Source organism: Cherax quadricarinatus, chromosome 68 (assembly GCF_038502225.1).
Source record: "Cherax quadricarinatus isolate ZL_2023a chromosome 68, ASM3850222v1, whole genome shotgun sequence".
Lineage (NCBI taxonomy): Eukaryota > Metazoa > Arthropoda > Malacostraca > Decapoda > Parastacidae > Cherax > Cherax quadricarinatus.
In genome coordinates this window covers 5,773,981-5,789,604 of record NC_091359.1, presented here as the reverse complement: position 1 = coordinate 5,789,604, position 15,624 = coordinate 5,773,981, and the positions used below count along the sequence as shown (strand labels likewise).

General features: G+C 42.0%; 1 protein-coding gene across 3 annotated transcripts in view; it reads right to left on the bottom strand.

Annotated features, from left to right (window-relative positions):
- Nthl1 (Nth-like DNA glycosylase 1) overlaps positions 1–15,624 on the bottom strand; it is a 22,440-nt gene extending 6,816 nt beyond the window's left edge. Inside the window, exons 1-2 of one of the 3 annotated variants that reach the window (XM_053789696.2) lie at positions 13,502–15,624; positions 12–212 (exon numbers count right to left, since the gene is read on the bottom strand). In XM_053789696.2, the coding sequence (XP_053645671.1) occupies positions 12–212; positions 13,502–13,597 (297 nt within the window). In that variant the 5' untranslated portion in view covers positions 13,598–15,624. Of the gene's footprint in view, positions 1–11; positions 213–4,591; positions 4,758–5,427; positions 5,618–13,501 lie in introns of those variants that run through there. The other 2 variants (XM_070099629.1, XM_070099630.1) reach the window with 2 other exon arrangements.

Here is a 15,624-nt window from a genome sequence, read left to right as displayed (position 1 = left end):
TGTTTTATTACCATTTTGAGTTTTTTCGTGCCTGCACAATGGTTGTATTCATCATTAGAGTTTCTATTTATTGCTTGAGGATGAGTGTCAGAATGAATTCCATTTTGGTTTGAAGAGAGTCGATCTATTTTGGGCTCCTCTTCATACTTGATTTGGACACATCTTCTAGCCAATTTTTTTGCTGGAGCTATATACGAGGATGATTGGAGATGCTGAAAATTAAAATATTATGGTGGATAAATGGTAGGTAAGAATAAAAAAGACGATTTCTGCCGTTGGCGATTCATTATGTACTACAGTACAAAACATTATTTTTATATACAGTATATTCATGAGAATGGTAGACAGCAACCACCCAGGGAAGTACTACCGTCCTGCCAGATGACTGTGAAACAAAAACCTGTAACTGTTTTGCATGATGGTAGGATTGCTGGTTTCTTTTTCTGTCTCATAAACACGCTAGATAACAGGGATATCTTGCTACTCCTACTTACACTTTGGTCACACTTCACAGACACACACATGCATATATATATATATACATACATCTAGGTTTTTCTCCTTTTTCTAAATAGCTCTTGTTCTTTTTTATTTCTTCTATTGTCCATGGGGAAGTGGAAAAGAATCTTTCCTCCGTAAGCCATGCGTGTCGTATGAGGCGACTAAAATGCCGGGAGCAATGGGCTAGTAACCCCTTCTCCTGTATACTTTTACTAAAAAAGAGAAGAAGAAAAACTTTATAAAACTGGGATGCTTAAATGTGCGTGGATGTAGTGCGGATGACAAGAAACAAATGATTGCTGATGTTATGAATGAAAAGAAGTTGGATGTCCTGGCTCTAAGCGAAACAAAGCTGAAGGGGGTAGGAGAGTTTCAGTGGGGGGAAATAAATGGGATTAAATCTGGAGTATCTGAGAGAGTTAGAGCAAAGGAAGGGGTAGCAGTAATGTTAAATGATCAGTTATGGAAGGAGAAAAGAGAATATGAATGTGTAAATTCAAGAATTATGTGGATTAAAGTAAAGGTTGGATGCGAGAAGTGGGTCATAATAAGTGTGTATGCACCTGGAGAAGAGAGGAATGCAGAGGAGAGAGAGAGATTTTGGGAGATGTTAAGTGAATGTATAGGAGCCTTTGAACCAAGTGAGAGAGTAATTGTGGTAGGGGACCTGAATGCTAAAGTAGGAGAAACTTTTAGAGAGGGTGTGGTAGGTAAGTTTGGGGTGCCAGGTGTAAATGATAATGGGAGCCCTTTGATTGAACTTTGTATAGAAAGGGGTTTAGTTATAGGTAATACATATTTTAAGAAAAAGAGGATAAATAAGTATACACGATATGATGTAGGGCGAAATGACAGTAGTTTGTTGGATTATGTATTGGTAGATAAAAGACTGTTGAGTAGACTTCAGGATGTACATGTTTATAGAGGGGCCACAGATATATCAGATCACTTTCTAGTTGTAGCTACACTGAGAGTAAAAGGTAGATGGGATACAAGGAGAATAGAAGCATCAGGGAAGAGAGAGGTGAAGGTTTATAAACTAAAAGAGGAGGCAGTTAGGGTAAGATATAAACAGCTATTGGAGGATAGATGGGCTAATGAGAGCATAGGCAATGGGGTCGAAGAGGTATGGGGTAGGTTTAAAAATGTAGTGTTAGAGTGTTCAGCAGAAGTTTGTGGTTACAGGAAAGTGGGTGCAGGAGGGAAGAGGAGCGATTGGTGGAATGATGATGTAAAGAGAGTAGTAAGGGAGAAAAAGTTAGCATATGAGAAGTTTTTACAAAGTAGAAGTGATGCAAGGAGGGAAGAGTATATGGAGAAAAAGAGAGAGGTTAAGAGAGTGGTGAAGCAATGTAAAAAGAGAGCAAATGAGAGAGTGGGTGAGATGTTATCAACAAATTTTGTTGAAAATAAGAAAAAGTTTTGGAGTGAGATTAACAAGTTAAGAAAGCCTAGAGAACAAATGGATTTGTCAGTTAAAAATAGGAGAGGAGAGTTATTAAATGGAGAGTTAGAGGTATTGGGAAGATGGAGGGAATATTTTGAGGAATTGTTAAATGTTGATGAAGATAGGGAAGCTGTGATTTCGTGTATAGGGCAAGGAGGAATAACATCTTGTAGGAGTGAGGAAGAGCCAGTTGTGAGTGTGGGGGAAGTTCGTGAGGCAGTAGGTAAAATGAAAGGGGGTAAGGCAGCCGGGATTGATGGGATAAAGATAGAAATGTTAAAAGCAGGTGGGGATATAGTTTTGGAGTGGTTGGTGCAATTATTTAATAAATGTATGGAAGAGGGTAAGGTACCTAGTGATTGGCAGAGAGCATGCATAGTTCCTTTGTATAAAGGCAAAGGGGATAAAAGAGAGTGCAAAAATTATAGGGGGATAAGTCTGTTGAGTGTACCTGGTAAAGTGTATGGTAGAGTTATAATTGAAAGAATTAAGAGTAAGATGGAGAATAGGATAGCAGATGAACAAGGAGGCTTTAGGAAAGGTAGGGGGTGTGTGGACCAGGTGTTTACAGTGAAACATATAAGTGAACAGTATTTAGATAAGGCTAAAGAGGTCTTTGTGGCATTTATGGATTTGGAAAAGGCGTATGACAGGGTGGATAGGGGGGCAATGTGGCAGATGTTGCAAGTGTATGGTGTAGGAGGTAGGTTACTGAAAGCAGTGAAGAGTTTTTACGAGGATAGTGAGGCTCAAGTTAGAGTATGTAGGAAAGAGGGAAACTATTTCCCAGTAAAAGTAGGCCTTAGACAAGGATGTGTGATGTCACCGTGGTTGTTTAATATATTTATAGATGGGGTTGTAAGAGAAGTAAATGCGAGGGTCTTGGCAAGAGGCGTGGAGTTAAAAGATAAAGAATCACACACAAAGTGGGAGTTGTCACAGCTGCTCTTTGCTGATGACACTGTGCTTTTGGGAGATTCTGAAGAGAAGCTGCAGAGATTGGTGGATGAATTTGGTAGGGTGTGCAAAAGAAGAAAATTAAAGGTGAATACAGGAAAGAGTAAGGTTATGAGGATAACAAAAAGATTAGGTGATGAAAGATTGAATATCAGATTGGAGGGAGAGAGTATGGAGGAGGTGAACGTATTCAGATATTTGGGAGTGGACGTGTCAGCGGATGGGTCTATGAAAGATGAGGTGAATCATAGAATTGATGAGGGAAAAAGAGTGGTGCACTTAGGAGTCTGTGGAGACAAAGAACTTTGTCTTTGGAGGCAAAGAGGGGAATGTATGAGAGTATAGTTTTACCAACGCTCTTATATGGGTGTGAAGCGTGGGTGATGAATGTTGCAGTGAGGAGAAGGTTGGAGGCAGTGGAGATGTCATGTCTGAGGGCAATGTGTGGTGTGAATATAATGCAGAGAATTCGTAGTTTGGAAGTTAGGAGGAGGTGCGGGATTACCAAAACTGTTGTCCAGAGGGCTGAGGAAGGGTTGTTGAGGTGGTTCGGACATGTAGAGAGAATGGAGCGAAACAGAATGACTTCAAGAGTGTATCAGTCTGTAGTGGAAGGAAGGCGGGGTAGGGGTCGGCCTAGGAAGGGTTGGAGGGAGGGGGTAAAGGAGGTTTTGTGTGCGAGGGGCTTGGACTTCCAGCAGGCATGCGTGAGCGTGTTTGATAGGAGTGAATGGAGACAAATGGTTTTTAATACTTGACGTGCTGTTGGAGTGTGAGCAAAGTAACATTTATGAAGGGATTCAGGGAAACCGGCATGCCGGACTTAAGTCCTGGAGATGGGAAGTACAGTGCCTGCACTCTGAAGGAGGGGTGTTAATGTTGCAGTTTAAAACTGTAGTGTAAAGCACCCTTCTGGCAAGACAGTGATGGAGTGAATGATGGTGAAAGTTTTTCTTTTTCGGGCCACCCTGCCTTGGTGGGAATCGGCCAGTGTGATAATAAAATATATAATATTCATGAGAAGCACCAAACCCTTAAGGGGTCACAGAATGCCTGAAAAATGGGAGCTCATCAGGTTTCATTCGAAGGGGAAGGTAGCCCTACTTCCCTGGATCAAGATCTCTTCACCAGCATTACGGCACCCCCTTGAAGGTTACAGTAGTGCAACATCAATTAAAATTAGTGCCATAAGGAGCAATTTTTACAAGAAACAAGATGGCTAGCATAAATGAAGCAACAAGTGCAAGGGAAAATGTTGCAATGGAGTGCCTCAAGGCTCTGTACATAGAGGTAAAATAACCGGTTTGAAAGTTAACTTAGGAAATCAATGACAGATACTTTCTACCAAAGTGAGATAATACTGATTTTTACAGCAGTACTGATATACAGCATGATGATAATAATAAAGAGGGTAAATTATTATATTTACAGGGAAGATCTAAACCTGAAGGGGTTATACAGAGGTTGCAGAATGGGAGGCAATATGAGTTCATCTGATTTTTATTAATTTTAATCAGGGAACAGCACAAAATCCATAGAGTTCATGTAGTGCTGGAGAATGGGAGACATTCAGGTTTGATTCAAGGGATTGAAGGATAGGTCGAGTTCTTTGGATCATGAGCCTCTTACCAGCACCAAGGCGAGGTACCTTCCCTTGAAGAGTATGATCGGGCAAAGCTAGTGTACCATTATAAGAATATACCAGGTCACCTGGTGAGCTCCAAGATCCCCTGTAATCTCACTGGAGGTCTTACAGTGCCTGGGATGTGGGAAGCAATCATGTTTGATACAAGGAAGGATGGCTCCAATTAACTGCATCCAATTAACCGTCAAACCTCAGTTGACAGTACAATCATCTCACATGCTGAATGTCTGTAGTCTGATGCCCGGCACAGGTGAAACGTTGGCATGTTTCCTTACACCTGCTGTCTCTGTTCACCTAGCAGTAAGTAGGTGCCTGAATGTTAGTTGCCTTACACCTAGCAGTAAGCAGGTACCCGAGTGTTAGTCGCCTTACACCTGCTCTCCTTGTTCACCTAGCAGTAAGTAGGTACTTGGGTATTAGTGGACTAGTGTGGGTTGCATCCTGGGGGATAAGATTAAAGGACCCCAATGGAAACAGAGTCCTCGATGACACACTGACTTTATTGGGTTATCCTGGGTGACTACCATTCCCGATTAAAAAAAGGCAAACAAAATCTTATTTTATACTAAGATAAGATAAGATAAGATTTCGTTCGGATTTTTAACCCCGGGGGGTTAGCCACCCAGGATAACCCAAGAAAGTCAGTGCGTCATCGAGACCTGTCTAACTTATTTCTATTGGGGTCCTTAATCTTGTCCCCCAGGATGCGACCCACACCAGTCGACTAACACCCAGGTACCTATTTGCTGCTAGGTGAACAGGACAACAGGTGTAAGGAAACGTGTCGAAATGTTTCCACCCGCCGGGAATCGAACCCGGGCCCTCCGTGTGTGAAGCGGGAGCTTTATACTCATAGTAAAGGACACTCATCACTGACCTTAGACAATTTGTTTGGAGTTAACATTGTATTGCCAACGCATAAACTAATATCTTGAACTTGTGATTTCGTATTTTCATGTGAAGTACAATTCGAATTTCCAGTGAGGCCAACAGGTTGAGACTTAGTGAGAGAAGACCTTAAAACCCGCGCCATCATTCTTGTTATTCTTCTTGTTAAGGGAGCATACAACTTACGCCTTATTGAACCTTACTTCCCGGGAAAAGCAAAAATATTATGCCAAAACCTGCACTGGAATTATATAAGAAACAAGGTAACTTACACATACGTTCAACTATGTATGACAATTGTACTTATGTGTACCTGTACTTAAATAAACTTACTAGCCTAGAAGCTGATGCTCACTGTATTTCTCATTGTTGGGTTTATGGGTCGAAGCACCTCAAGAAACCGCTATTGATTAATAATAATTCTCTACATTTTCAAAAGTAAATGATACAGTTTATACAGACCATGGCTGACATCAGTGACATACTGTATGGAAAACCCCTGATTATACAGAGCATTTCGGGTAAATTAGGTTAATTTTGTCCCCAAGATGAGACCTACACCAGTCGACTAACCTGGAGTTTACCTGGAGAGAGTTCCGGGGATCAACGCCCCCGCGGCCCGGTCTGTGACCAGGCCTCCTGGTGGATCAGAGCCTGATCAACCAGGCTGTTGCTGCTGGCTGCACGCAAACCAACGTACGAGCCACAGCCCGGCTGATCCGGAACCGACTTTAGGTGGTTGTCCAGTGCCAGCTTGAAGACTGCCAGGGGTCTGTTGGTAATCCCCCTTATGTGTGCTGGGAGGCAGTTGAACAGTCTCGGGCCCCTGACACTTATTGTATGGTCTCTTAACGTGCTAGTGACACCCCTGCTTTTCATTGGGGGGATGGTGCATCGTCTGCCAAGTCTTTTGCTTTCGTAGTGACTGATTCTCGTGTGCAAGTTCGGTACTAGTCCCTCTAGGATTTTCCAGGTGTATATAATCATGTATCGCTCCCTCCTGCGTTCCAGGGAATACAGGTTTAGGAACCTCAAGCGCTCCCAATAATTGAGGTGTTTTATCTCCGTTATGCGCGCCGTGAAAGTTCTCTGTACATTTTCTAGGTCGGCAATTTCACCTGCCTTGAAAGGTGCTGTTAGTGTGCAGCAATATTCCAGCCTAGATAGAACAAGTGACCTGAAGAGTGTCATCATGGGCTTGGCCTCCCTAGTTTTGAAGGTTCTCATTATCCATCCTGTCATTTTTCTAGCAGATGCGATTGATACAATGTTATGGTCCTTGAAGGTGAGATCCTCCGACATGATCACTCCCAGGTCTTTGACGTTGGTGTTTCGCTCTATTTTGTGGCCAGAATTTGTTTTGTACTCTGATGAAGATTTAATTTCCTCATGTTTACCATATCTGAGTATTTGAAATTTCTCATCGTTGAACTTCATATTGTTTTCTGCAGCCCACTGAAAGATTTGGTTGATGTCCGCCTGGAGCTTTGCAGTGTCTGCAATGGAAGACACTGTCATGCAGATTCGGGTGTCATCTGCAAAGGAAGACACGGTGCTGTGGCTGACATCCTTGTCTATGTCGGATATGAGGATGAGGAACAAGATGGGAGCGAGTACTGTGCCTTGTGGAACAGAGCTTTTCACCGTAGCTGCCTCGGACTTTACTCTGTTGACGACTACTCTCTGTGTTCTGTTAGTGAGGAAATTATAGATCCATCGACCGACTTTTCCTGTTATTCCTTTAGCACGCATTTTGTGCGCTATTACGCCATGGTCACACTTGTCGAAGGCTTTTGCAAAGTCTGTATATATTACATCTGCATTCTTTTTGTCTTCTAGTGCATTTAGGACCTTGTCGTAGTGATCCAATAGTTGAGACAGACAAGAGCGACCTGTTCTAAACCCATGTTGCCCTGGGTTGTGTAACTGATGGGTTTCTAGATGGGTGGTGATCTTGCTTCTTAGGACCCTTTCAAAGATTTTTATGATATGGGATGTTAGTGCTATTGGTCTGTAGTTCTTTGCTGTTGCTTTACTGCCCCCTTTGTGGAGTGGGGCTATGTCTGTTGTTTTTAGTAACTGTGGGACGACCCCCGTGTCCATGCTCCCTCTCCATAGGATGGAAAAGGCTCGTGATAGGGGCTTCTTGCAGTTCTTGATGAACACAGAGTTCCATGAGTCTGGCCCTGGGGCAGAGTGCATGGGCATGTCATTTATCGCCTGTTCGAAGTCATTTGGCGTCAGGATAACATCGGATAGGCTTGTGTTCATCAAATTTTGTGGCTCTCTCATAAAAAATTCATTTTGATCTTCGACTCTCAGTCTGGTTAGCGGCTTGCTAAAAACTGAGTCATATTGGGACTTGAGTAGTTCACTCATTTCCTTGCTGTCATCCGTGTAGGACCCATCTTGTTGAAGTAGGGGCCCAATACTGGACGTTGTTCTCGATTTTGATTTGGCATAGGAGAAGAAATACTTTGGGTTTCTTTCGATTTCATTTATGGCTTTTAGTTCTTCCCGCGATTCCTGACTCCTAAAGGATTCTTTTAGCTTAAGTTCGATGCTTGCTATTTCTCTGACCAGTGTCTCCCTACGCATTTCAGATATATTGACCTCTTTTAGCCGCTCTGTTATTCTTTTCCGTCGCCTGTAAAGGGAGCGCCTGTCTCTTTCTGTTTTACATCTACTCCTCCTGTTTCTTAGAGGAATAAGCCTTGTGCATACATCGAGTGCCACCGAGTTAATCTGTTCTAGGCATAAGTTGGGGTCTGTGCTGCTTAGTATATCTTCCCAGCTTATATCGGTTAGGACTTGGTTTACTTGGTCCCACTTTATGTTTTTGTTATTGAAGTTGAATTTGGTGAATGCTCCCTCGTGACTAATCTCATTATGTCGGTCTGGGGCTCCGCGCATACATGACTGAACCTCAATTATGTTGTGATCTGAGTATATTGTTTTTGATATGGTAACATTTCTTATCAGATCATCATTGTTAGTGAAGATGAGGTCTAGTGTATTCTCCAGTCTAGTAGGCTCTATTATTTGCTGGTTTAAATTGAATTTTGTGCAGAGATTTAAAAGCTCGCGTGAGTGTGAGTTTTCATCAGAGCTGCCTCCTGGTGTTATTACTGCAACAATATTATTTGCTATATTCCTCCATTTTAGGTGCCTTAAGTTGAAATCCCCCAGGAGCAAGATGTTTGGTGCAGGAGCTGGAAGGTTTTCCAGACAGTGGTCAATTTTTAACAGCTGTTCCTGGAATTGCTGGGATGTTGCATCCGGAGGCTTGTAGACTACCACAATGACTAGGTTTTGGTTCTCGACCTTTACTGCTAAAACTTCCACTACATCATTTGAGGCATTTAGCAGTTCTGTGCAAACAAGTGACTCTGCAATGTACAGGCCAACCCCCCCTCCTTTTGCCTGTTCACTCTGTCACATCTGTATAGGTTGTAACCTGGGATCCATATTTCGTTGTCCAAGTGATCCTTTATGTGGGTCTCAGTGAAAGCCGCGAACATTGCCTTTGCCTCTGCAAGCAGTCCACGGATGAAAGGTATTTTGTTGTTTGTTGCTGGCTTTAGACCCTGTATATTTGCAAAGAAGAATGTTATCGGACTGGTGGTATTGTTGGTACTGGGGGGGGATTTTTTTTCCGGCATTAGTATCTGTATCTGTTGGTTTGGAGTGGAGGCCATCGACTGTGGTTCCACTCCAGGAATGACTGGATTTGGTGTACGATTTCTGCCATTTCCTGCCAGTTTTTTTTTCCTTCCTGGCACTAAAAAACCTCTCCTTCTTGAGTGGCTGTGGCTACCCAGGTTTTCCCATGGCCTGGATGTTTTGTATCTTTTTGTCCCCTTTAGATGGTATGCCTGGCAATTTAAGTACCTACTTTATTTATTTATTTATTTAGTAATTTAAGCATACATACAGAGGTACAAAAAATACAGGTAAGAGCAGCATGCCAAAGCCACTTATATGCATAGCATTACGGGCTGGCTTAAAATTAACTTAAGATTAACTAAGCAATGATGAAATCAGTGATAAAACATTATTGTAAACAGATAACTATAAAGCACAAATGAGTATTACAAAGACAGGTCATATGGTTGCATGCATTGCTGTACATTCAGTCGAATGGAGTATTCTGTTAGGTAGTGTATTTAAAAAAAATAAAGTTAGATTGGGTCCTAGGTTTAACATTTGTGTGATATAATTGTGAGTAACATATAGGATATACAATTTATAAGGTTCAGTTATTCAATATTTATTTGGTTTTGAGTGAGTAAGTGATCTTTGAGAAGAGACTTGAATTTATAAACAGGTAGTGTTTCTTTTATATTTACAGGTAATGAATTCCAGATTTTAGGGCCTTTTATGTGCATTGAGTTTTTGCATAGCGTGAGATGGACACGAGGAACATGTGTCATGTGTTCTGTTGAGGTTGGCAAGATGTTTGAGGGGAGGGTTAATATCAGAGTTAAGTGTTCTATGTATGTAATAGGTGCAGTAATAAGTATGGATGTTTTGTATGGTGAGTACCTGGAGTTTACCTGGAGAGAGTTCCGGGGGTCAACGCCCCCGCGGCCCGGTCTGTGACCAGGCCTCCTGGTGGATCAGAGCCTGATCAACCAGGCTGTTGCTGCTGGCTGCACGCAAACCAACGTACGAGCCACAGCCCGGCTGATCCGGAACTGACTTTAGGTGCTTGTCCAGTGCCAGCTTGAAGACTGCCAGGGGTCTGTTGGTAATCCCCCTTATGTGTGCTGGGAGGCAGTTGAACAGTCTCGGGCCCCTGACACTTATTGTATGGTCTCTTAACGTGCTAGTGACACCCCTGCTTTTCATTGGGGGGATGGTGCATCGTCTGCCAAGTCTTTTGCTTTCGTAGTGAGTGATTTTCGTGTGCAAGTTCGGTACTAATCTTTCTAGGATTTTCCAGGTGTATATAATCATGTATCTCTCCCTCCTGCGTTCCAGGGAATACAGGTTTAGGAACCTCAAGCGCTCCCAATAATTGAGGTGTTTTATCTCCGTTATGCGCGCCGTGAAAGTTCTCTGTACATTTTCTAGGTCGGCAATTTCACCTGCCTTGAAAGGTGCTGTTAGTGTGCAGCAATATTCCAGCCTAGATAGAACAAGTGACCTGAAGAGTGTCATCATGGGCTTGGCCTCCCTAGTTTTGAAGGTTCTCATTATCCATCCTGTCATTTTGAGTGTTTTGAATATTGGTGGAGTGTGCTGCCTGTAGTGAGAATTTGTTATCATTCTAACTGCAGCCTTTTGTTGGGTAATTAGTGGTCTGAGATGGTTAATTGTTGTTGAGCCCCATGCACAAATTCCATAGGTGAGATAGGGGTAAATAAGAGAGTGATAAAGGGCCAGGAGGGCTGACTGTGGAGCATAGTACCGTATCTTTGATAGTATGCCTACAGTCTTGGAAATTTTCTTAGAAATTTGTTGTATATGTGTATGAAATTTGAGTCTATTATCAAGGTGGATTCCTAAGAATTTTCCCTCTGTTAGCTTAGTGATAGGTGATCTGTTTATCGTTATGTTAAGAGGTACATCTGTAGCTCTGTTACCAAACTGAATGAAGTAGGTTTTGTCAATGTTTAGTGTAAGTTTGTTAGTCCTCATCCAGGTAGATATTTTCTGTAATTCGGTATTTACAGTATTGGCTAGCGTGACTGGGCTCGGGTGAGAGAAGACGTATGTAGTGTCATCTGCAAAAAGTGTGGGTTTGAGTAATTGCGAAGCATTTGGTAGGTCATTTATGTATAGGAGAAAGAGAAGAGGGCCAAGGACACTTCCCTGTGGGACACCAACTGTAATTGGTTGAGCGGAAGAGCTTGCCCCATTTGCATACACATATTGGCTTCTGTTGCTGAGGTATAACTTGAGGTAGTTGAGGGAGTGCCCTCTAATACCATAGTGTGACAATTTTACGTGGAGCAAGTCATGGTCAACTGTATCAAAAGCTTTACGTAAGTCAATGAAGATCCCCAGTGGGACTTCTTTTTTCTCTATTGCAGTGTATATATGTTCTAGCATGTGTATAATAGCATCATTAGTATTTTTATTAGGCCTGAATCCAAATTGGCAGGGGTTGAGAATGTTTTGGGAGATGAGGTAGGAGTAGATTCGTTTATGAATTAATTTTTCGAAGATTTTTGAGAGAGGGTGTAAATTGGATATTGGCCTATAGTTATTCAACTCTGTTTGGTCTCCTCCTTTATGGATCGGGGTGACCCTTGCTATTTTGAGAGCTGTTGGGAAGGTGGAGGATTCAATGGATTTGTTAAAGAGTGTTGCAATGATTGGTGATAGTACTTGTGACACTTTTTTGTATATAAAGGCCCGGTGGCCTGGTGGCTAAAGCTCCCGCTTCACACACGGAGGGCCCAGGTTCGATTCCCGGCGGGTGGAAACATTTCGACACATTTCCTTACACCTGTTGTCCTAGGACGTTCACCTAGCAGCAAATAGGTACCTGGGTGTTAGTCGACTGGTGTGGGTCGCATCCTGGGGGACAAGATTAAGGACCCCAATGGAAATAAGTTAGACAGTCCTCGATGACGCACTGACTTTCTTGGGTTATCTTGGGTGGCTAACCCTCCGGGGCTAAAAATCCGAACGAAATCTTATCTTATCTTAAATCTCCTGCCTTGTTTTTTAGTGTGTTGATAATAAGGGAGACTTCGTATGGGTTAGTCGGAGCTAGGAACAGTGTGTTCGGGTAGTTGCCAGTGAGGTAGTCATTTGGTGGGGTATCTGTGCTTGGGATTTTGTTGGCAAGGTTTTGTCCTATAGTGGTAAGTGAACATGGACAACAGGCGTCTTATAATAATAATAATATTTCCACCCGTACCGAAGGCCGAAGCATGACTAAACACTAGGATCAAGTAACTATTAGCAAATTAAGATTTCCCAAAAGGTGTGGCTTTATGGCAAATCACTACACACAGGTATCGTTCCAGATCAGTGGTTGGTAGACACCCGTACCCATCATATGGGTGACTGTCAATCCACATCAGCCCTATGGTTGATTAAGTAAGTTTATTCAGGTATACACAAATACAGTTACATAGATTATCATATATAGCAGCATATGTGTAGAGAACCTGGGATAACCCAAAAAAGTCAGACAGTGACTTATTTCCATTGATATGTACCCCATTTCATCCACCTACTATGGTGGTATTAGATGCACTGTTACCTCCAAGGATGGACCACACATGACCACACCTCAGCTGGTCATTTGATCCCAGTTAAACACAGCAAGCCAAATGGTACACAAACTTATAATTAAGGGAGGTGTGATGCCTAAAGTGAAAACCAAAATCATACAATCTAAGTTTGGGCAGCAAATAAACAAGCAAATCCGTATCAGGCTCACTAGATTACAATCGATTATTATAATCATCAGGGAGTGCTAAACCCATAGGATTATACAGAGCCTGTGGGGATGATGTAAAAGGTATTCAGGCTTAATTCAGGGAACTGGAGCACAGATCCAAGTTCCTAGATCAAGAGCCCCTCACCAGCGTCAAGGAATTTCCCTAGCTTTGCATAAAGAGTCGGTGCCTAATTTACCACTTTTCTCTTTCTATTCACTAATGATGCATGATGCTAACCATCAGCCACGGCTCCTGGGATAAGCTCAACTTCCAGGCACGTGGAAATGAGTAGTAATGTTTGCGAGTCTCCATGCATAACAAGCACATGGGGACATTATTATTATAATCAAAGGGGAAGCGCTAAACCCGTAGGATTATACAGCACCTGTGGGGGGATGTGGAAGGTATTCAGGCTTAATTCAGGGAACTGGAGCACAGATCCAATTCCCTGAATCAAGAGCCCCTCACCACCGTCAAGGAGCCTTCCTTGAGGGGCACATGGGGACAGCTCTTAGTTCCTGCATTTATTATTATTATAATCAAAAAAGAAGCGCGAAGCCACAAGGGCTATACAGCGTATAGCCCTTGTATTGGAAGCTTCAGCCGGTGTAGACAATGGTAGCTACTGACATTACTAAATGTTAAAGAAGGTAAACTTACATTTCTTCTTTTAAGGGTCACCCTGCCTCGGTGTGTTAAAATAATAATAATAATTATTATTACACTCACAGGGAGTGCTAAGCCTGTAGGAGTCATACAGTTCCTGCAGGTAAATGGAAGGTATTCAGACACAATTCAAGGAACTGGAGCACTGGTTCAATTTTAGATCAAGAGCCTGTCAACAGCACAAAAAAATTTCCGATTAATAATAATAATAATAAACTTGAAAGGGTTTATACAGCTTGCTTCTCAGTATAGCATATGTGGTATGTTGAGAGTATGTTACATATCATTCAGTGCATGTCACACAACAACATAGGCATGTCGTCCTTACCAGCAAACGAGATGCTAAGGGCATAATGAGTAGGGGCTCCATCACTATGCTAGTACCTTGGTTCAACAAGCCAATCACAAGGAAGCCTGCCAAAGTTGTGAATTATTATAATCAAAAAGAAGCACTAAACCTACAAGGGCCAAAGATGTGAAGCGATGTGGTACACTCGTAAATCATCCATGGCAGACTTCCCTTCAAGTCTGGTTGCTACACAATTCTCATCGTGTCTCTTGCTTGCATTTTCCCGATTATACCTAGACTATACATATTGTACCTACCTGATTACTATTATGTAAAGGAAATACAAATATTTACTTCCTCTGCTGCCTTTTTGCTCGTTCCTAAGTAGTTATTGTGCTACAGCCAGGTGTGAAGGCCAGTAAACTACACCTGTATTCATAATAGCATACAATTTTTTCACTACTGCATTTATGTGATCTTCCAGTGTTAATCTATTGCTATAATTACTCTTAAATACCTTTTGTCAGTTTTGAAGTGTATTGCACAATCTATATTTATGTAGCCTGTTTTCACTCTTCCCCTTCAATCATGTGACACTCATTTTAAGTTAAATGCCATCATACAATTATCATTCCCTGGATGAATTTAATTAAGTCTTCCAGTAGGGATTTTTAATCATTTTGACCAACTACTTGGCTTAAGATCTTTGCATCATTCACAAGATATAGTGCCAAGGAGTAGCTAAGAGTATCTCACTTGTGTTGAAGGTACAATAACACAGGAAGAATGTCACTCGGGGGCCACGAAAAATGTTGTATATTTACGCTATCAGACATTTTCAATAATATTATGGAAAATTATATACACACACAACCTATCATGTAATTGATGGTCTGACGGACACGTATTAAATGACCATTTGGACACACAATGGACCATTTAGACCAGGGGTGGGCAAACTTTTCAGTGCAGGGGCCTTTCATTATAGAGAAAGTCTGCTCACAAATGTAAGCTGATGCAAACAACACAAACATCTTTCTTGAAATTTTTTTCAGATTTTGAAGCTTTTCAGAGTGTAGAGATTCATAAAACTTGAGCTTGGTGGGCCACATGAAAACCTTTGGTGGGCCGTAGTTTGCCCACTGCTGATTTAGATGATCAACTGTGAGTGGCTGGGCGTTTTGCTGTGAGCCTGGGTGTGTTGCCATGAGCCAGGGTGTGTTACTATGAGCCTGGGTGTGTTGTCATGCAGGCTACTGCATTAATATAAAGATAATTTTAGTCTAGGTAGTAGGTTGGTAGACAGCAATCGCCCAGGAAGGTACTACCTTGGCAGGAAGGTACTACCTTCCTGCCAAGTGAGTGTAAAACAGAAGCCTGTAATTATTTTACATGATGGTAGGATTGTTGGTGTCTTTTTTTCTGTCTCATAAACATGCAAGATTTCAGGTACATATTGCTACTTCTACTTACACTTAGGTCACACTACACGTACATGTTTTTTTTTTTTTCAACAAGTCGGCCGTCTCCCACCGAGGCAGGGTGACCCAAAAAAGAAAGAAAATCCCCAAAAAGAAAATACTTTCATCATCATTCAACACTTTCACCACACTCACACATTATCATTGCTTTTGCAGAGGTGCTCAGAATACAACAGTTTAGAAGCATATACGTATAAAGATACACAACATATCCCTCCAAACTGCCAATATCCCAAACCCCTCCTTTAAAGTGCAGGCATTGTACTTCCCATTTCCAGGACTCAAGTCCGACTATATGAACATAACCGGTTTCCCTGAATCCCTTCACTAAATATTACCCTGCTCAC